Raw genomic sequence first — 20,775 nt, forward strand, 5'->3', positions numbered from 1 at the left:
TCATTTCAGTATAGTTCATCCTTTTTGCTGTCAGAGAAAGGACCAGATGCAGAGAAAAGTCAGTGGAAGATCTCATGTGGGTTTATTTTTGTATCGGGTACTAATACCTTCAGAACTGTGCTTTATCTATTTTGCCTAAGAAAGAATCCAGGCAATGTTCCTCCAGTATTCTCTATAAATCAATGGCTGTTTTATACTTCAAGATTCACCAGTGCTTTTTGGGGTGCAGATCAAGTCAGGAGTTTCTGGCTATGCTACCTTAGTTGTCAGTCACTGCTTTTGTCATGCAAAGCAAACAGCTTAAAGCATGTTTAACAAAAACTGATGAAAAGGAAAATCCTTTTCTGTAATATGGTGCTTTGCACCTGCATAGACCCTCTGGGTTTTTTGGTTGGTTGGTTGGTTGGTTTATGGGGGGTTTTGTGCCATAGATTTATTGTTCCTGTATGCTAAAAGAATTTGGCACTGACAAATCCACTAAACCTGCTTGCCAGGGAGGGCCCAGTTATACCTACAGGTGCACCTTAGTGGAAATGGTAGACATTTTCAAAATCCTGGAAAATCAAGTGTGCTCGAGGACTGCAGAGATGATTGAAGGTAGAAGGCATTCCAGTTACATTTTCCCCTTTTACAGCACTGTTGACTCTTTCATTCCTGTGCATAAACAAGAATCATAATGAGATTTCCTGTAAAAAAAAGCCCTGAATGTTTCCATTACCAGCATGGATTGTCATATAATTTCTGAGGCAATTTCACCTGTAGCTTACCAGAAACAATAGTGGGCCTTGCAGCAATGAGGTGGCTGTTAATTGCCAGGGGTGTTTGGCATTGATGAGGTTCTTTGTTGGCAACCGTTCTAACCCAATTATGTTTCTAAAGTAGGACTGAAAAACATTGTAGGGAGCACCATGTAAATGGCACTAAATGCACCGAGACTGAGCGACCTCCCAGAAAGACAGACAGGTGCTAGCTAAAGCCCCATATGATTGATTTTCCACGGCTAAAATGGCAACCACAGACATCTGGGTTTGACATAACAGCAGCAGCAAATTTGAGCTGTTTTCCTAGCTGGAACAGCAAGGCTTCTTGGAATGACATAGAAATACAGCATTTGACTATCAATAGATGATAGTCTTTTGATTTTCTGTGAGCAATCATTTATACTTCCAGCATTAGGAAATGAGTTTCTAGTCCTCAGAAAAACACAGTCTGTCTCTGTGTGTCCATGTGCACAAATGTGACTGAGTTTAGTACTTGGATTTGCTTTAATGCAGGCCTGACATGAAAGTCAGATGCTTTTCCTAGCTGCAGGTATAGCTATATAAAATAGGCTAAAGCTAGCATAAAGAAAACTTGAGTGCTATCACATGGGTAGGAAAAAGCCTTGCAGGTCCAGGACTGGTAGAGGAGATGGAGTCAGCTGAGCATCTTACGATGTACGTGCTTTCTAAATCATCCTATAATAGAAAGCGCAGTGCAGCAGTTCTTTGCTGTTGCACACACAGAATACCATTGTTACAAAGACTTAAGCCTCAAAGCAGGTGCCCTTCTACCTGCTTCCAGGCTGCTAAGAAGGTCAAAAGCTTTTGCTCTGTTAAATTACTTTTTCCTCCTGAGAGTGTTACAGAAGACTCACACCAAACTGTCTGTGATGTGATTGATGGGACAATGAAATGAGCAATTTCTGAGCCAAAAGCTCTGCAGAAGTTCTTGTGTCCTTTTTTGATCTTTGCTTCCTGTTGGTAAATGAGATTGGGGGCGGGGGAGTATGTGGTTCTTCAGTCTGTAGAACTCTGCAGGAAAGGACAGTATGTACGTTAATTTATGCACCTGTTCTTTCATACATAATAGAGTTTCTTAGTCTCGTTAGAAGAACTTAAGAGGCTGAATCACAGAAGGTGAACTTTCAGATCCAAAAGCAAAGATGTGATCTCTACAGCTTGACACTTAAAGTGACTATTATTTCCTTGCATAGTATTTATGCCCTGTCATCAGCAGCTCTAATGCAATTCAGAAATTTCTGGGCCAGTGGGGTATTCTCATGCAGGACAGTTTGCTACCATGAAATTCCTTTATTTTTCAACGTTGTTTCATTTGTCTGTACCCCTGCTCCCCCCCGCAAAATGGGTACATAATTACACAACTTGGAAGTGCCAGAACTGCAAGGAGGAGCAGGGCTTAAGTGTGCCACCTGACAGCCTTGAGCTAGAAGTGGCCTGAATGCACCAGCACAAGCTGAGTGGCTTATTTGTGCCAATGCTGAATGCCAAAGGTTATATCTAGACCGTTACCCATACCTGGACTGGTAACCTTCGAGCTGGTTAACATCTGAGAGTGCTCTCACTCTAAGCCCATTTGTTCATCTCTAGCTCTGATGAGAACCGATCATCCCTACTGGCCGCATGGTTTCTCCCAAGGCCCTTAACAATCAGGCAGAATGACCCAGCTACTGTTTTTCTCACAGCCCTGGCCTGCTCTCCTTCGACACAAACCACTTCTTGAAAAAAGCCAACTCGCTGTGAGAAGAAGCGCAAGGATTCCTGTCAGCTCTGCCCCGGGGCTGCTCCAGCCTATCACCTACTGGAGCGCCCGGCAGACGCGGGTGAAAATGCTCCGGGCTCAGGTGCAAAGGGACCGGAGGATGGAGGCAGTGCGGGTCCCGATGGGCGCTGTCCCGGTCTTAGGGGCTGGGGGGAGGGAGGCAGGGAGGGGTCGACACGGACCGTAGACTAGCCTGCGACATCGCTGAGGTAAAATTGCCGCGGTCTTCCTTCGCGTCCTTTCTTGGGAGGTGCCACGCCGCTTTCGCTGATTGGTTTACCTTTCTCCCTTGGCCCAGTGAGCTCCTCCCGCCATAGGGCTCCTGGCGGTGAGGTCACCCATCCGTGGCCCAGTGAGGAAACGAGGCCGGGAGGAGAGCGGGCGGGGATTGGCCGGCCGCGGTACTGGTGCGGGGCGATTGGCTGGGCTCGCGGAGGGGTGCGGAAGCGCGGTCCGCTGAGGGCGGTGGGGAGCAGCGGTACGGGCCGGGGTGCGGCGCGATGAGGGGCGGCTGCCGCCTCACCCCTCTCCTCTTCCTGGCGCTGCTGCGCGGGGTGTGTCACGGCAGGGACCCGGCGCCGGGCGCTGTTACCTGCGGCTCGGTGCTCAAGCTGCTGAACACCCGCCACAGCGTGCGGCTCCACTCGCACGAGGTCAAGTACGGCTCCGGTGAGCAGGGCCGGGCCGGCGGGCGCCGCGCTGAGGGACCGAGGCCTAAGAAATGGCGTCAGGGGGGCTGGAAAATGGCGGGAGCTGGGACGCATTGAGACAGGCGGTGAGAGGGGCAGGGACATGGCGGGGGCGACAGGCTGGGGGAGATGGGGCGGGACAGGGAAGTGGCTGTGACTGGGGGCAGGTAGTGTCGAGGGGTGAAGCGGTGGGGAAGGGATGTAGGAAACTGGCAGGATGGCAGAGAAATGGCGGAGCGGGGCTGGCAGTCAGGGGTGGCAGGGAAGGAGGAGGAGGTTTGAGGTTGCTGAGATTGGAGTCTCTGGTGCAGAGGGAGGCGCAGGCCGGCGATGAGGTTATGGGTGCACTGAAGACCTGCCAGTCTGGCAGGGAGAGGAGGATGCTGGAGGCCTGGGGTACCGGAAGCTGTTGCAGCTGCACTCCGTGGGTCTTGGCAGTTGGGGATGTGATAGGGATACTTTGCCCTCATCCCTGAGGTGAGTTTTGTCCTGTGTCCGTGACCTCAGCAGTACCTTCCCAGTGTCTATTCTGACAAGGAGGGTGCTGGTTTGTTTGGGGAAACAAAGAATTTGGTAGTGTTTTTAAAAAAGGCAGTATGCTGTGAGTAGTTCCCATCATGCAAACTTTGACAGTTTACATCTGCTAACACCTGCTGTGTTTAACTTCTTCAGTCTGAAAGGTTGGTACCTGCATTCTCACTGCAGTCACTAAATGGACTGTGAGAGTTAAACATCTCTTAAACGAGAAGACATGAAAGCAACTTTACTTCGTTCTTTCGAGACTTTTTGACCTGGAGAAGTGGGTTAAGCCTCCTGCTGTTTAATTCTATTCAAACAGGAAGCGGGCAACAGTCGGTGACAGGAGTTGAAGCTTCAGATGATGCTAACAGTTACTGGCGGATCCGTGGGAAGAGTGATGACAGTTGCCAGCGTGGGACACCAGTGAAGTGTGGGCAGGCTATACGACTTACCCATGTTAACACGGGAAAAAATTTGCACACTCATCACTTCCCATCACCGCTCTCCAATAACCAAGTGAGTTGGTTTAAATCTTAAGTTTTTATATAAATAGTGGGTGCTGTTGACAAAAGTCTGTCTGTTATTTCCATGTTTTTGAAGAATTGGGCTTGATTACCAGCTGCTAGAAACATGACAGCTGTGCATATCCAGAGTTCAAGTATTTGCTTTTCTGCATCTTGGATAACGTATTGAAGTTTTTGATGGAGGTACAATTTATTATATACCAATGTTGGTATTTCACAGTGGTTTAAATAAGTCTGGTTTGGTGTTTTGTTTTTATTATTATCATTTTGCATCATTGCATCTGGGAAGATTGTTAGGAAATGTTTGGTGCTTTCACAGTGTAGGAGACTGGGAACCTCTCCCAACACTGTGAGGATTGCTCTAGAGCAAAGAAATTAATCATATGTTATAACATGCAATATCCAGTTTGCTTGGTGATTCAGTCTATCAGTGTCAGCAATCGTGCCATCCTTGTTCACTGTTCTTACTTATCTGTCCTTCCACAGGCAAATTTAATCTGCTCTCACAATCATATTCCTTTATTATTTTGTATATATCTCAAAGAGTGTAATTTCTAACTGTAATTAGATCTCAGTCTTGTCCTTGAACAAATGCTTCTCTGAGTAAGAAAACCTCTCATAAGATAACAAAAAGTTATTGGAAGCTTGTCATTACTGGTCACTTTCGTCTTCCCTCAGCGAGGTTATTACATACAAAGTTGGAAAACCTTATGCTTTGTGAAAGAGATTTATCATGAGCAAATGGCTGAAAGAGTAAGGTCCAGATCTGTGTAGGGTATCTAGGTGATCTGGGTGTTAAAAGAAGTGATGAAAAAATAGCATTTCAGAAGAATTACTTCAGGAACAGATTGACTCTACAACCTTCCCCCCTGTTTTTTTCATTTGTCAGTTTAGAAAATTCATACAACATTATCGTTCATTTTAAAACGTTCAGCGACTATCATTGTGTTTCTTCAGTTTTGCTGTGTGTTAGCACAGTATCTCAGCAAAATGAGAAAGGAAGTTTGTGTGACTTCCCAGAGGCTGACAGGACTGTGACTGAAGGCATTATTGAAATATGATGTAGTCATAAACCCAAAACTTTTGTTTCATATTCTTAGCAGAAGTTGGATTCTCAGTTAGCATGTTGTCATTTACACTTTTTAGATTGAATTAACATGACCCTAAAATTTTAGGATACTGGGTACAAATTCTTGCAGTTCAAGTGTTTCATTACTTATCAGATTTTAGGAATTAAAGACTATCTGAGTCCTAACCAGTTGGAGTTTAGCCAGTCTCGTTTCTGGAAATGCTTGGAATTCATTTTGGTATATAATAAAATCTAACTTAACTTCTGTTTCATCAGGAAATAATTTGCTTTTATGGTCTTTGTTAATTCTGTTAAATTGCCATTCATCTGTCTTATCTGAAGAAAGAGTGTAAACCAGAATAGCTGTTGACTCAGTTGTAAGCTTATAATAATGAAGTATAAAAACAAAATGCAGTTACTTAATGAGATGAACTGGTGAGATGTGCTAAAAACACATGCTGTGAAAAACTGTTGCAATGGTAACTGTGAAGCTACAACCCTTTTTGAGTGGGGAAAATTTGTATCAGCATTGGTGTTGTTTCATTGGAATTTTCTCAGAAGAACCATTCTGGTCTCTGTGCTCAAGTCCTCTTTCATTTCATTTGTAATGTATATTGGGTGTTGCTGGCACTTTTTGCAGAGATTAGGTGTTGGAGTTAGTTGACACTTGTGTTGGGATTGTAGCAATAGAAAGTTACTGCTTCTGGATGTGGTAACTGTTGACCAAGCAATGCAACACCACTTGTTCCTCCGTCTCCCTCCTTGTCTTTGAACTGTACTGACTTTCTGGTTGATGTTTTTGTGTCTGAAGGTGTTCGCTTACGTTTTCACTTCAGGAAGTTTATGTTTCTTAACAGGAAGTAAGTGCCTTTGGTGATGATGGCGAAGGAGATGACCTTGATATATGGATTGTGCAATGCAGTGGGACTTACTGGGAGCGGGAGGATGCAGTGCGCTTCAAGCACGTAGGAACAGAGGTGTTCCTTTCAATAACAGGGGAGCAGTATGGCCACCCCATTAGAGGCCAACGGGAAGTTCATGGCATGCCTGCTGCTAATCATCACAACTATTGGAAAGCAATGGAGGGAGTCTTCATCAAACCCAGTATGGACCCTGCAAAACACGATGAGCTCTGAATTGACAGAGGATCCAAAATGCTTTGGCTTACTCCAATGTTCAGAGATGCTAATCCTTGGTCTCTTATAAGTCCTGCCTTGCCTAAGTGACTGACTTTCTGTATTACTGAAGGGCATTAGTTCATTCTAGGAATGCTGCACTTATGTGGGGGAATGGCAACTTCCAGGTTCAGCTATTGAAATTTATTTGACAAAATCCTTTCTGACTTTTCAGGCTTAATTGGTGAAACTAATTCACACATCTGTTAATTTTCCTTGTCATTTGTTTTGCTTGTTACTTTTACTCAAATTCAAAGGAAATGGGAGAAGCGAAGTAATACATTTGTGTAGTCCAAAGTACAATAAAACTTTGTGTTTTGTCATCTTTTTCCAATTACAATTAAATATTTAGAAATGGATTTCTACTTCTTAGAGAATGTTATTCGTGAGATGGAGTATGTCTAGAAAAGGGAAAATAATTCTTCAGCTAAGGTGTTTTTTTGAATGGCTTGAAGTCAGCTGTTTGGCCTTCCAGAAAAAAAAATGTGGTCCACCTGAACATTGCTTCTAATGTCTTTGATGAGTTTCATTGTGTACTGGATTGGAAGAGTTGGAAATATGTTGGAAGTAAGAAGGCCAAGGTTTAGTTGACTCGTTCTCTCCAAGTTGAGATTTTCTGGTAATGGTGATACTGCTTATTGTCAAATGCTAAGATTGCTCTGCCCTGTGAACGTTGTGGTGCAGAAAGCTACTGTTTGTTTAATTAATATTAGACTTTTATAAAATGCTGTGTGGTGCAAAGGAACAGTTGAATTTGGCTTATGTTGTATTTAAATGTCGCTCTGCAAGATCCATATGAGATTCCAGATGAATAAATAGTGGGATGTATACATATGTGGGGTTCTCTTGTGTTCATGAATCCAGAAGAAAACCAAAAACTATCTTAGACAATGGTTTGGTCCTGGATTTTTGACAGAATGGTGTGCTGTGGTATGCTGGCAAGGAATCTTCACTGAGAAAGTTAGGAATTTCTGTGTTGCTGTCCCTCTGTGAAAAGAGAAAAAGCCTAATTCTTGAATGTGTGTGTTACATGCTGTTACTGGAAATACTGATTAAAATTCAAAGTACCATATATTTTCTATTTGATTTATACAGTAAAGCTCATAAAATTAGAGTGAGAAGCCAGAAAATTCAGATGGTTTTGTCTCCATGTGTAAATAGTTTAAATAGTTTCCTGATTATGGTTTAACACAGCCCCCTCTCAAAAGCCCCCCCATTCTCCCCACACAGATGGGAAAATAACACAAGAACCAGCTCTGGGCTGAGATAAAGAGCTGGGATGAAGAGTTTTACTGGAACTGATCCAATGCACAATTACCTTTAGCCTGTTTGCAGAAATGCACAGCAAAATGCAGAAGCAGCAGCAGAAGCCATCACTAAAAAGGTTCCACCTACCAAAGCATGCAGAAGCACCCCCCCTAAGCAGAAAATAGCAACACCCCAAAAATGGGAGAACAGAAGCAGCAACTGGAACAGGAAGCCTCCCATGTTCCAATCTGAACTTCAAGCCCCATCATACTTTGCTCCAGCCAGCACTTTTATTTTGAAGCTGCCATGACAGCAGCATGGTATTGAATGTTCAGCTCAACCCCTGACAACTTCTATGTGATAAATATTTCAGGTTCACTGATATCACTAATTGGTATCGAAGTTGTAGCTATAAAGGATAACTATTTAAAAACAAACCAAATCTTCTGCATATACAAGCTGACTTTTCCTTTAATTTCTTAAAAAGGAGGGGCTTTCTCTTGAAGTTGGTATATAAGTAAACACAAAAATAGTGGTGTCATTTGGCAGGAGGGAGAAATAAATTTGGCAATGAATTCTCTGTCACTAGGAGTTAAATGCTTTCAGCCTAACCCATATGGGGTAAGCATTCATGCACCTGTGGAACACTGAGTTGGCCGAGTAGTCGTGTGGCTCATCTTGGCCAGTGTGCCAGATATACCTACCCAGTGTTTATCTCCTCCTGGATATTTCTGTCCCTAGCAAGGGTATTTGTCAGTCTTATTTATTATGCTGAAGTGGGATTTCACTGGACCTTCCTCTTTCTCTTCTGGATTTAAACCAAATTGGTTTGGTGAGGCTGAGAAAGAACTGACTTTAGTTCTTTTTGCTTACTTTCTAATACTAATTTTGAAAACATTTGTACCTTCTGCACCTGAAGAACCAAGCATCCACACACATATATCCATGAATGCCTTCTCTAAAGGCATATTTTACAATGTTCCTGGAATCTAAGTTTCCCTCACTTTTGATTCTGACCAAAGGCTTTAATATTTCACTTGTGCATGTGTCACAGTAGTTTCACGAGTTACTTTTTTTTGTTGTTCTTGTCACTATAACAGGCTGAAGGACTCTAAATAAGACCAGTTGAAATACATCTTGCTTTGAAAAGGTCTAATGGTAGTAAAAAACAATTGGTATTCATAGCATGCTAAATACAGGCTACAAAAGTCATCAGTTAATGTAGGAAGTGCAAAACGTTATAGCTGTAAAAAATGAGGGCTTGTGCTAACCTGCTTTCTTTTATATATAACTTCTAGATTTACAAGAAGTAGTATCTGTTTAGTGTCATGTTTTATACTTTGAACCAAAGTACTGAGATTTCAGAATCTGATCCAGATGGTTTTATTTATTTTGGCTGCTTATAATTGAACTTTTCAGTCCTTCCCTCACAGCTCAGGACTAAAGACTTGAAGAATCCTAGTTTTTATGGCGTTGTTTTAATTGGGTTTTATTGTTTGTTTTCCATGTGACTTTTATCATCTGCCTAAAGTTGTTTGGTCTGTAAAGCATGAAGTACTGAGAGATATAGTTATAAAAGCTGGGAACACTGTTTTGCTTCTTTATTTTAATGTAATTAAATTTTCTAATGCCTCAAAATTCTCAATACACTTCAAGGTTAGGTGAAAACTAATTTTTTTGGTGTCTGATGCTGGCCGAAGATTCTTTCAAATAACTGACAGGTGCTTTCCAATTTCTTGCTCACTACCACAAGAATTCTTTGAGAAGGTATTCCAATGTTGTTACTCTTCCTTTAATAAACTGAGAAAAATAATTAGAAGTATTCTTATTTATAATTGTTCTCAGTAGGATTAATTACTGAGGACAGTCTGCCTACTTTAAACTCTCTGCTTTGAAAATATCTGTCAAATACTGCATTTTACACATCCACATCTAGTTCAGTGTAAAATAACAAAGTGTCCTGATTGTCCTAATTTGGGAGGCAAGTGTGTGTATCTACAAACATTTTTACTCTTTATTTTCTGAAGCTTTTTAAAGCTGTGTATAACTGCTCAGTATATAAACACTTGCCACATGTTTTGAATTCTTAGTATGAGTGAGAACTGGTTTTAGTTATTTGAAAGTGCTAGAAGGGATGTACTGCTCATTGTTTCTTCATTCTGAATGTAGAGGCTAAAGACAACATTGTTTTTATTTCTTTTTTTTATGTTTGGAAATACTAATTGTGTGTATTTGTTCTTACTAATTGAAATTATCATTTTTTAAAAGGCAAAACAAAAGAAGAAAATAATTACAACTGAGACAGCCCTCTAGCAGTGATGTTTACTCAGCAGTATTTTTAAGACTATTAGTTTTGTTGAATCTTTCTCTTCTACCTCTGTTCTCCAGCACTGAAGCATTAGCTGTTGCTATGTTTCACAACTGAACTATACAGAGGCTGAACCTTAGAATTATCTCCTTCCAGCAGCAGCAGGTGCCTAACCCTGGCTGGCATACTTGCTGGCTCTTTGGTTAAGTTCCCTGCTGACAGCTGGAAAAGTGGCCAAGAATCTGTGAGAGATCTGTGTATTCAGAGTGCCATGATGCTTCCTGCTCCTCTTGCCTTGAGTTCTCTCATCTGTTCCCTTTGGATTTTGCAGTTCTCTTTTCAAAAACATCTCCCTGTCATCCATCTCTGGGCCACCATTCAAATGTCTTCGATAATGAATTGCTTTATAACATGGCTGTTTCATCATCTGCCTTTCAGGAGACTGGGTGGGTGGAAGGAATTTTTAAAACTAAGTAAAAATTACCCTTAAACAGGAATACTCATAGCTTTTTTCCTACAATTTCCTTGATTCTGTCCCATGGGGTTGGAAGCACAGGGATGATAAAATGTTCGACCTTCCCAATCTGGAGTTGCACTGGAAACACAAAGCAACTCAGCCTGACCTTGGGGTATGTGGCATTTATTGTGTATGCAAGTCACAAACACTAATAAACTTCAGGGTCCTACTTTTTTTAAAGTACTTATAGAAAGAAGTATTTTTATATTTTTCCTTTCTTCCCACTGACATGCTAAGTGTCTCAGTGCTTCCATGTTTATAAATACTTTTTCAGGACCTTGAGTACTTGCAACTAGTGTTTTTACTCTATGCAAAAGACAAACACCAGGGTTAGCTCCTTCTAATCTGTTTGTTTAATCAGACTTTGCAGTAATGTCAGCCATGTGTGGGAACTGACTGAGAGATGGTCAGCCAAGTTCTCTGCAGATTTTTTGGGTGTCTATGAGACGAGGAGGAAACATAATGAGCACCTTGGAAGTGGACTTCAGCAGTTGCACAATTCAATGCTTCTTCCTCTTTAAATTGCAGCAAATTAAACATAATAAAAATATTTTACTATATTTCATATCGTACTAATTACAAATTAGCAATGGAGTTCATACTGGAATCTTCCTATGACAGCTCTGATATTGAATCAAGCTGCTGTTCTGTAAGGAATTCATTTGTCTTCGATCCTTTGGGAAAATGGTGTCCTGCATCATTAGGGTTAGGAGTGTTAGAAGTTGTGTGGCACCTCAACGGTACCAAACCCTCATGAACACATTACAAATTAATAAGAATGTGTGCAAGCTGTAAAGTTAGCTAACTAGTTCCTGTATGCTTTTTAAAAAACTATGAAAATAATGTGTAGATGCTGGATTTGCATATCTGGAGGATTGTCAAGGTTGGGATTGGATCTAAGGCTCTGTGCTTGATACTCATGATGGTCATGTGTTTATTTAGCCAAGCTTCATTTTCTGAGTCTACTGAGTATGGTAAAGGTGGTGTGCTGTGCTAAAAATGGAAGTAATGGAGTAAATCTCAACTCAAACCACAGCTAAACATAAAACACGATAAATAGGTACTCGATGTTGTCTTCTACTGATGCCTTCTTGGCCCTGTGGGTCAGCTGTATGAAAACTCGGGTGGTGTAGATGCGCGCAAGGCCGGTCTGAGAAAAAAGGGACGAGTGGCTTTCTCCTTATCTCCGTCTTGGAGCCCAAAGCCTTGCGGGAACCACCGGGAGCGGCGGGCGGAGAGCGGCGGGCGACCGCTAGTCAGCGCTGCGCCTCCGTTTTCCGCGCCGCTGTCCGCCGCCCTGGAGCTGCCAGCTCGCCGCTGCCGACCGGCTCCCGGAGAACCGAGCGCCTTTGGCAGCTTGGCAGTATTTCAGCAGCCTAGCTTTGATCGCCTGCAAATTTATATTCTTCGGGGGTAACCAAATAATATCCGCTTCCCCTGCGCTGCGCTGCTGAAGCCATCAACTGCTGTTAGACCTCCTGCGCGGTCGTGCCTCGCCCTTCAGTGCGCTCTGCTAAGCCATATACCGAGGGAAGTTTAAAACGTTAGCACAGGCCGAGAAGCGATGCTTCAGGCGTTTCTGTTTCATCTCGTTATATAGGATCGATAAAATGCAGCTAAGACTGAAGTCTGTTTGCTTACGGTAGACAATTAAAGCAATTACCTGTATCATAAAATTAAATACCAGTTTCCTCTCGGTGCGGGGAGGAACGACACAAAAGAGTCATTAAATAGGGAGCTCTCCTCCTGTCATCTACAACAATCCTGTTGCATTTTGCGCGATATTGGAAAGCAAACGGTAGAATCAAACGATCTGTTTCTAGCCAATGTAAGATATGTTGCACGTCAGTGGCAGTACCTGAACATGTCTTGTCCGTAGCATGACTCACCGGCTCTCTTCCGCTGTTGCCTGGACCGCTTCCCCTTGGAGCGGATCCTGTGCTGTCCTCCGTGGATTGCCTTTGGCTTTAGGATGAAAGCCGAACTGCCGTCTCATACCGAGGCAATACCGGTTTGCGAGCCGCTGGGAGCCGGCACCCATCAGCTCCTCCCCACCATCCCTCGGGGCTGCAGCTGCCGCTGGCTGCCCGGGTCGCCAACGTCACGCCTAGCCAGCTGCCCTCAGTGGGGACCGCGGGCAAGCGGGTCCAGCTACCCTCCCTGCCGACGCACTTATTGCCTAGGGTTTTGTTCATTTGCCGGATAGATTTTTCTGCAAATCTGCTTGGTAGCGCAACTTTGACTCCTCAGCACCAGCAGCCTGCCGATATTCCTTAATCTCTAGCGGAGAGATGATCTTGAATGGGAGCCTTCTGCGATCTCGGGTACCAGTATTTGCGAGGAACCTCTGCTCGCGGCGATCCTCGGGTGATGGCAGGTGGCGTCCTCCCAAAGCAGCCCTCTCCTGCCTGCTCCCCCGGACACTGTCGTCGTCTCTTTATTGAGCCTTGCCCGCTGCGGCGGAGCGGGGCGGGGAGGAGTATGGGGAGGTGGGGGGTGAGGGAGGGGGCAGCGGGGAGGTCCCACCGCGTGTGCGCAGCCCTGCGCCACGTGTGCCGGCGCCGCTGCCAGCCTGCTCCGGAGCCCCCTGGATGTGGGTAGAGCGCGGTCGGCGCTATGCGACACGGCACCCGTGGTACCGTTTTTTGAGCACATGGATGCTTTGTCACAAGGCTGTGGCAGGACTGCACTGCAGAGACAAGGCTGCTGCCCTGTGCCTGGTGGAAAACGGCGGTCCCTTCCCGGTCCCTCCCCGGTCCTTCCGTTGCCTCCATCCGGCTTGTCTGGCCAGGTATCGAGTTTAAAGCCCAGTAGCTCGAAAGCCCGAAAGGCTACAAATAGAAGCGTCGGGCCGGGGAATTACAAGAGAACGGTGCCTCCTTGTGCCGGGAAAACACAGCGCGTCAGGACCTGGTCGGGAGAGGGAGCCGAGGAGCACACGGGCACTCCTGGACGCCCTGAGCGCTTGTCCCGCACCTAGGGCTTTCGGAGGGCGCCGTACTTATGGATACTCTAATTGTGTTACTGTAGAGCTTGTGAGACAGTTTCTAGCCTGTCCGGCTGGCGACACTGTGAGGGAACGCGCCTAAGTGCGTCTCATCCCACTATAAAGTGATCTAGCTCGGTAACTGGCTTCGATGGGCACACGGAGTACAGTGTGATAAAATAATTGTAGAGGCACTTATGTCTACTCCACTTGCATCCTCCTCACTTGTTCAAAATTGGAATGCTCATGATTCGTGCCAGCAACCTCTTACACTGTGCTACTAAAACAGACATCGGGAAGTGAAGAATGGGTGTCTTCTTCTGCAGTTGCACCCAGGGAAGCACCATCTGCTGTCTCTCTTGCAAAAATTATACTTTTGTACCTTTGAACGTGTTGCCACAACCTTTGTGAGGTGCAGGTGTGGAGATTATTCCTGTCGAAATGGAGGCAATTTTCTATAAAACTGCACAGCAAAACACGTTTATATTGTGCTGCTTGTCCTCAGCAATACAAACCCACGGTGGTGAAGCTGGTTCTCAGTCGAGCTGAGCGACTTCAATTTTCATGGCGAAATAGCTTAAAGTGTTAAAATCTTTGGTTTTCTACGTGGCCGCTGTGGGGAGGCTGTTTAATGTGAAATCTTGCTAGTAAGTCGTAGCAGCCTCGGAGTACCCCGCTCTCGGCTCTGGGGGGTACAAGTGCTTCGTGTCGCCGGTTTGGAAACATGCCTTCTTGGGTCTAAATCAGGGCGCCAGAGGGCAGGATGGATGATGCTCGGCAAGGACGGGGACCAGCCAGAATAGGTTCATTTGCGCATTCGGGTATAGATGCTCAGGTAGGCGAGCACAACTTCCTTCCCCCTACCCGAAAAGGAAGAGGTAATTGTGATTTTTGGAAGTAGCCGTAGGAGTGGAGGGGACACCCTCTTCTGGGAGAGCTGTGATGGGTAGCGGAGAAAACCCTTGAAGGCCCTCCCGAGACCAGAGATTTCACACTGCAGCTTATACAGCTTCTCTCCCAGCGCCACCCGAGAGTCCTGCAGGAAGCCAGACCCGCCGGTGCGGTGTTTCGCCGCAGCACCAAGGGATGGCGACTCCTGTTGTGCAGGGCCGTAGGGAGAATATCAGAACAAAATAAATACGCGTGTCAGCGACAGAGAACGAGGGTTTCCGAGACCAGCGGTTCCCAGCAAGGCAGGGGCGCAGACCTGAAGGCGAACGGAGGTAGCAAGGGGCCGGGCAGGCAGGCGGGGGATACGTGGGGCAGGGCGCACGCGTGGAGGGGCCGTAGGATGAGAGCTGATCGGAGGAGGGGGCCTCGGCATCCGCAGCCCTTCCCTGCCCGTCGGAGCAGCCCTTGCTCTGCCCCCCCCCTCCCCCCCCGCTACCTGCGCTCGCTTTCAGGTCTGCACGGCCGGTGCTCCTCGGTGGGGTCCCAGCTACGGCAATGGCCTCGCTGGGGAAGACATGCTGGGGCGCTGGGAAGGCAGATGCTGAGTGAGACGCTGCATCAAAAGATGCTTTTGAAGGGAAAATAATCATGCAGATCAGCCCCTCTCTTTCCAGGCTGCTCTCTCTACGCTCTTCTCCATAGAAGGTTGCCCATTCAAGACTATTCTTGCCAGAAAGCCACTTTGACATTTAGACCAAAATTTCTTGTATCTGGTGCCTTATGAAACCGAAGGGAAATTATTATTTGTTTTGCACTCTGGGGCACTTAGATACTGTAAGAATGGCTTAATACTTGATCTAAAAACAGTGTTAGCTAAAGTTGACAAATCTTTTGGTAGGCATAGGTGGAGCTGTGCTTAAGGTACTAGACTGGGACTGATGACCAGCACTCGGTTCGTAGCTGCAGAACTGAGTGATCCCAAACATGCGATGCATCTTCATCCCACCTGTAAGAGAAGATTATAGGTTTTCTTTACCTTGTCTGTGAGCAGTGGACTGAGACCCATGTTTGGTGTCCAGGAGACCAGGGGAATGCTGGGTGATGTGCCCGAGATGCCCAGGTGAACCCCGTGCCCTCCCCAGTGTCCTTCCCCCGCAGAGCAGTGGATGGTCACCTGTCACCCGCTGCCTCTCTCCCGTGGGCCTGCACCAAGCAGGCAAAAACCGCAGCGGTCACCCTGTCCCTCGAAGACATCAGCTTCTGCGTGAACCTGTCACTCCGGAGTGACCAGGCATGGGTGGGAGCCACGGCACGGCCCGGGGGCTCCTCTAGCCCCTGCTAAGCACTGCGAGGTGACAGAATTACCCCAACTCCTTGTAGCCTTTCTGCTACCGGAACCTACCGTTTGCGGATGGGAGACCTGGTGCGCTCGCTTTGCGCAAAACGCCACGAAACCCAGCGCAGCAGTGGGGCCGCTTCCGAATACCCCAGGATGCCCGGCGGGGCTCTCCCGGCGGCACAGCCGGAGCAGCAGCGGACTCCCTCCAGACTGGTCTCTCGGGACATTCATGTCCATCAGGAAGGTTTACAATTGAAAGAGACAGGGAAGGATGTGCTTGGATTTCGGGCTATTTTAAATAGAAATAATCGGAAATGTACGAGTGCATAGCCTGAGCCATGTTTACTGAACACTCTCTCCTGCCTCGTGGCTCTCCCTCAGTCTGTTTTATTGCGTGCCCCTAAGCTAAGAAAAATATTTCGAGACATGCATGTCGGGAAGTGGCTTTACTTGATGTCCCATTCGCACCTCCCCGAGCCTCCTCTCCCGTCTCTGCTGGGAAAGGTGGACGGGACGGGATTTTTTGCGTCAGCGTCCCGGGGCGGGGGCGGGCGGTAGGCTTGGGTCTAGCGCGATAGAGTTAGCTCCTCGGGCTCGGCCGCCGTCCCTTTGGAAAGAACCGCGCGAACGAAGTGGCGGGGCTGACTGTCCACGGGGTCCTTTCAAGAGCCACGAGTCGGGGACCCTCCGAAATCCCGGTGCAATCTGTTTGCGGAGGTCGGTTTCGTTCAGCAGCAGCTGTCGGGGTCCGCTGGGTGCGGTGCACCGGCCCTCGCTGAGCACCAGAGATGAGCCCCTGCAGTAAAAGCCTCCTTCTCGGCACTGCCCGTCCCGCTCGCCGTCCTCTCGAATGCTCACTGTGCCGTCGGGGTGGCGGGAGCGAAGCGGAGCCTTGAGGGAGCCTACTTCCCTGTACCGCCGGCCCGAGTAGCTGCGCCGCCCCGCGCCCCGTCGGTGCTCTGCTGCAAGGGAGAGGAAGGCTGTCATCTTCCACCCACCTGCACAGGGCTTTCCTTCTGTAGTGCCAAGATCCACTCAGATGGTCCCTATTCCCACTGTCTCCCTTAGAGCACAAATGGAAAACAGTTCGACTTCACTTTTCCCGATGTAAATATTATCCTGATTCCATCACCCCTGTCGAAATTTTCTCCTGTCCCTTTTGTTTTGTTCCTTGGGGTTTTTTAGTTCCAGATTTTTTTTTGGTTGTTCTTGTTGAGATATTAGTGGTTGTTGGTTTGCTGTTTTGTTTTGGTTCCTTATAAACATTTACTTTTCAGTGGGGTTGTGTCTGTGTGTGAAGAGGGAAAGGAGGGGAAAGAGGGATCAATTATAATCTGAGAATTTGGCCAGAAATTCAGCAGGGCAACACCAAAATTACTCTTTCACTTGCTCCAGACTCTGCTATAAATGCCTAAATGCCTTAAATTAATCACTCGGTGTCTGGGATGGGCAGTGTTGAATCCTTAGCTTTTCTGTACCTGGTGTCTGTAACAGCCTGTAAGTGAAGGTGGCTTCCATACTTCTCTAGGGCTGTTGAAAGATGACCTTCTCCTTCAGAACATAAAATCTTTAATTTTCTGCTTCTCTGCCTCACTTTTGTTTGAAATCTTTGAAACAATTTAGAGATGTGTTAAAGAGGTAATCTTTAATCTGTGTAAAACCAGACTGCTGTCACCCTGAACTTGTTCTGAAATACAATGTGGGTTCACAGTGGAGGAACAAACCAGTTTGTCTTGTAGCAGTATGTGATGATGGCTTTTGTAGTCAATGTAACTCCCTATTGATTTTAATTGGGCAAACTGCTTGCAAAGATACAGTGACTCCTGTCAAAAACGTTGCTTCTTGGGAGATCAGTGTTCGATGGAGGCAGGGATCTGTTATTGTAGTAGTAGCAGGGTGACTCTTTAAAATACTTATTACACCCATGCAAAATGGTCCATTCAAGTTTACACTGTGCATGGCAGTTTATCTTTGTCACCTGTTTGCTCTGAGTGTCTAAGGAGGTTTTAAAGACCTAAGGAGGCTTACATGACAAGGGCTCATCTACCTCCTAGGTGAGTGAACAAGCAGGATTTTTACTGAGTTGGTGTTTGATGCTGAGCCCAGGCAGCATACCTAGTTCTGTACAGCACCATAGACTATTTTGGTTTTCCCCAAGGAACTTCCATTCTCAATTAGCCACCCACCTGCTGTTCTGCTAGCTCCTTAAGGCAGAGATCTCTGTCTGCGGAGCTTCTGGTGACAACACACTAAAGAGCATAGTTTTAAAGCTCTGGAACTCTTCTTCCCATCTGTTCACTTGTGAGCAGAGGACAGGTCCTTTGCAAGGACACAGTGCTGCTAGGTCCAGGCTTTGCCAGGGGAAGCTTACTGTTCCCAGGAAGGGTTTAGCTGGAGTCTCAGAAGTTTTGTACAGATCGAGCTAGGCTTCAGCTGAAAAGCTGGATGGATAATGCCACTGTCAAGTCTCCAGTGGAGCAGTTTGGCCACCTGCTGCTCCCAGGTGGCTGCTCCCATCCCACTCTGGATGTGAACAAGATGCATACTGGAGAGCTTACTTATGGGATGCTTTCCTGATAAAGGAAATATACTTTCTCTCTCTCCTAAACTGGAGAACCCATGTGAATGGGGTTCTCCAGAGGAGTTAACAGTGAATACCTTTTTTCCCAATGAATTGCAGCTAGGATTTAGATTCCACACACACCCCTCTCTCTTCCCCCGCCTCGCCCCCCTCTGCAATTATGCCTCACCTTTTTTTTTTTTTTTTCCCCACATTTAGTTTGTCAAAATTGCCAGAACATACCCTGTCTTCAGTCTGTGCTGGGATGAACCCTGAGGACTGCATGTGGAGTAGTGGCAGGATATGGCCCTAAACAACAGCTTGTGCTTCCTGCAGGGAGGTGGCTCTCCATGGCAGCCCTTCTAGCCACTGCGGACACCCTTCACAGCGGTGGAACAAGCACAATGATGACCAGAAGGTCTAGGGAAAATATTGTGTCTTGGTTTTCAGTAAATATGCTACGAGCTACCTAGTGGTATTAGGTGTGATCATGGGAATTTTCTCCCTCAAAGCTGTGGCTGGATTTATATTGATCACTTTAAAACAAATCTCAGAGATATATTTAGTAGAAGAATGTGTAAAACCCCAGCCTCCAAATGATGTTATGTAACCAATACAGTATTTAAGTGCCCCCTGTGTAAACTAACTGAAAAGCCTGCTGTTTGCCTTCTTTGCCTCTGTTGTGTATTGGTCAACCAAATCCGGGTGCTCTGTTTGCTGTTCTGATTACTATTTTAAAAGAAAAGATCCATAGGATCATGTTATCCAGAAAGTGAAAAAGACTTTAAACCCCACTCACTGGACTTAGAGAGGGCTATGGGGTTGAGAGCCCTCTTGTAGGCTGCCCAGGGGTCTAGATTGCCAGGGAAACTTGTGTCACTGGAAAGCACACATACATCAAGGATACAGCCCCACACAGTGTACTTTGTCCCTTATTTTGGCATGTGTGATGCAGCCGTTCTTGGTGGCTTCTGCAACCTTAGCCATGTGGTTCAGCTGAGCTCAGCAAAGATGAAGATGTGTTGTGCAGGGTCAAGGTGGTGGTGGGAGCTAGTGGGCCAAGTGGAAACATGTTCCCACTGCTATATGTAGAGCTGGTATCAGGTGGAAATTAGAGGTGGATTTTCTCTTGCTTTGAACCAAGAGGAGTTTGTAGGCTTTCCCCCTAATTTACTGTTATTGATCTGCCATCAGCTCCTTGCCCAGTTAAATCCTTTATTCAAGGTGCTGGATCTTAAGAGCACAGTGGTTTCCCATTATTGTTATAATCTTTTGCCAAAGAGAGATTCCCCCTTCTCAGTAATGCACCAAAGTGGAAGTAATCACTCTTTTTTCTTCTTGCATTTGTCCTTTCCTGTTTCATTCACCGATTGAAAAATGGCTAAAGAGCAGCCCCCATTTCACCTCCCCTTTTCCCTGATTGACTCAGCAGCTCCTGGGACAGAGAGAGGAAAGGGGCCTCGAGGTCACAACCTTCACAATCTTCAAAGCTCCTGCCGCTTCCAGCAGCTGTCACAGCTCTCACTGACCATATCCCCAGAAGGTCAGCAAAAAAATAAACATTGGGGCCCGACAGGTCCCCTTCTCATGCAAACTGGCCATTTCCCTCCCCAGCTCCCATTCCATGCATAGCTTACACATAGGAGACCCCCTTGGATTTGCACAGAGCTATGCAAGAGCAAAATGCCACAGAAAATAAAAGCAGAAGGGCTTCCTGGGCAGGCAGGGTGGGAAAAAGAAAAGCAGCTTCCTGAGCTCTCCATGCCCACCCACAGGCTGCTGCAGCCATTTTGTGTGCGCAAAGCCTGAAGGTGAAGCTGGGGAGGGGGCTGACTTTTCCCTGGGAGAATGGCTGCAGGGAAGGATTCAGCTTTTATATCCGCTTGTGTATGTGAGAGACAGAAGAAAGATGGAATCCAAAAGAAGTAGGAAATTAAGCACTTAAGACCGTAAAACATAGAAGCCTTTTCATCAGGATTAGATTGCATCCCCATCCTACAGCCAGCCTGTTTTCTGCACTCACCTTCCTCTGCAAAAAGTCATGATGAAGCAGAAACAGTGCCATGGAGAAGCAAGCACAGGTTCAAAAAGCCAGGGTGGAAAGGCCCTTTGCTAAAGGAAGTACCCCTCCCCATCCCTTTTTTATAGAAGTATCCATTTCACCATGGTCAATAATAATCAAAGGGCTATTTCCTGGCCTTCCCAGGGAAGCACAGCTCCCTGTTGCAGAGCTCTGTTCTCATCTCCATTATTGCAAACCCTTCCCTTCCCACCCCATACTCATACTCCTTCTTCCCTTCTTACCCGTGCTTCCCCGTTGCTGAACTCAGGGCATGACTCCAGCCGGTTTTCCAGGGTCCATGGTGAAGGAAGACGCTTGTTTTCCTACTAGCTCTTCCACCCGCTCCC

General features: G+C 46.2%; 1 protein-coding gene across 1 annotated transcript; it reads left to right on the forward strand.

Annotated features, from left to right (window-relative positions):
- Nucleotides 1-3,041: 3,041 nt before the first annotated feature.
- On the forward strand, nt 3,042-7,334 carry SDF2L1 (stromal cell derived factor 2 like 1). The gene is made up of 3 exons (XM_054392708.1): nt 3,042-3,210; nt 4,069-4,265; nt 6,200-7,334. The coding sequence occupies exons 1-3, from the start codon at nt 3,042-3,044 to the stop codon at nt 6,476-6,478; spliced, it is 645 nt and encodes a 214-aa protein (XP_054248683.1). The 3' UTR covers nt 6,479-7,334.
- Nucleotides 7,335-20,775: the final 13,441 nt, after the last annotated feature.

The sequence above is a fragment of the Indicator indicator genome, chromosome 26 (assembly GCF_027791375.1).
Source record: "Indicator indicator isolate 239-I01 chromosome 26, UM_Iind_1.1, whole genome shotgun sequence".
NCBI lineage: Eukaryota > Metazoa > Chordata > Aves > Piciformes > Indicatoridae > Indicator > Indicator indicator.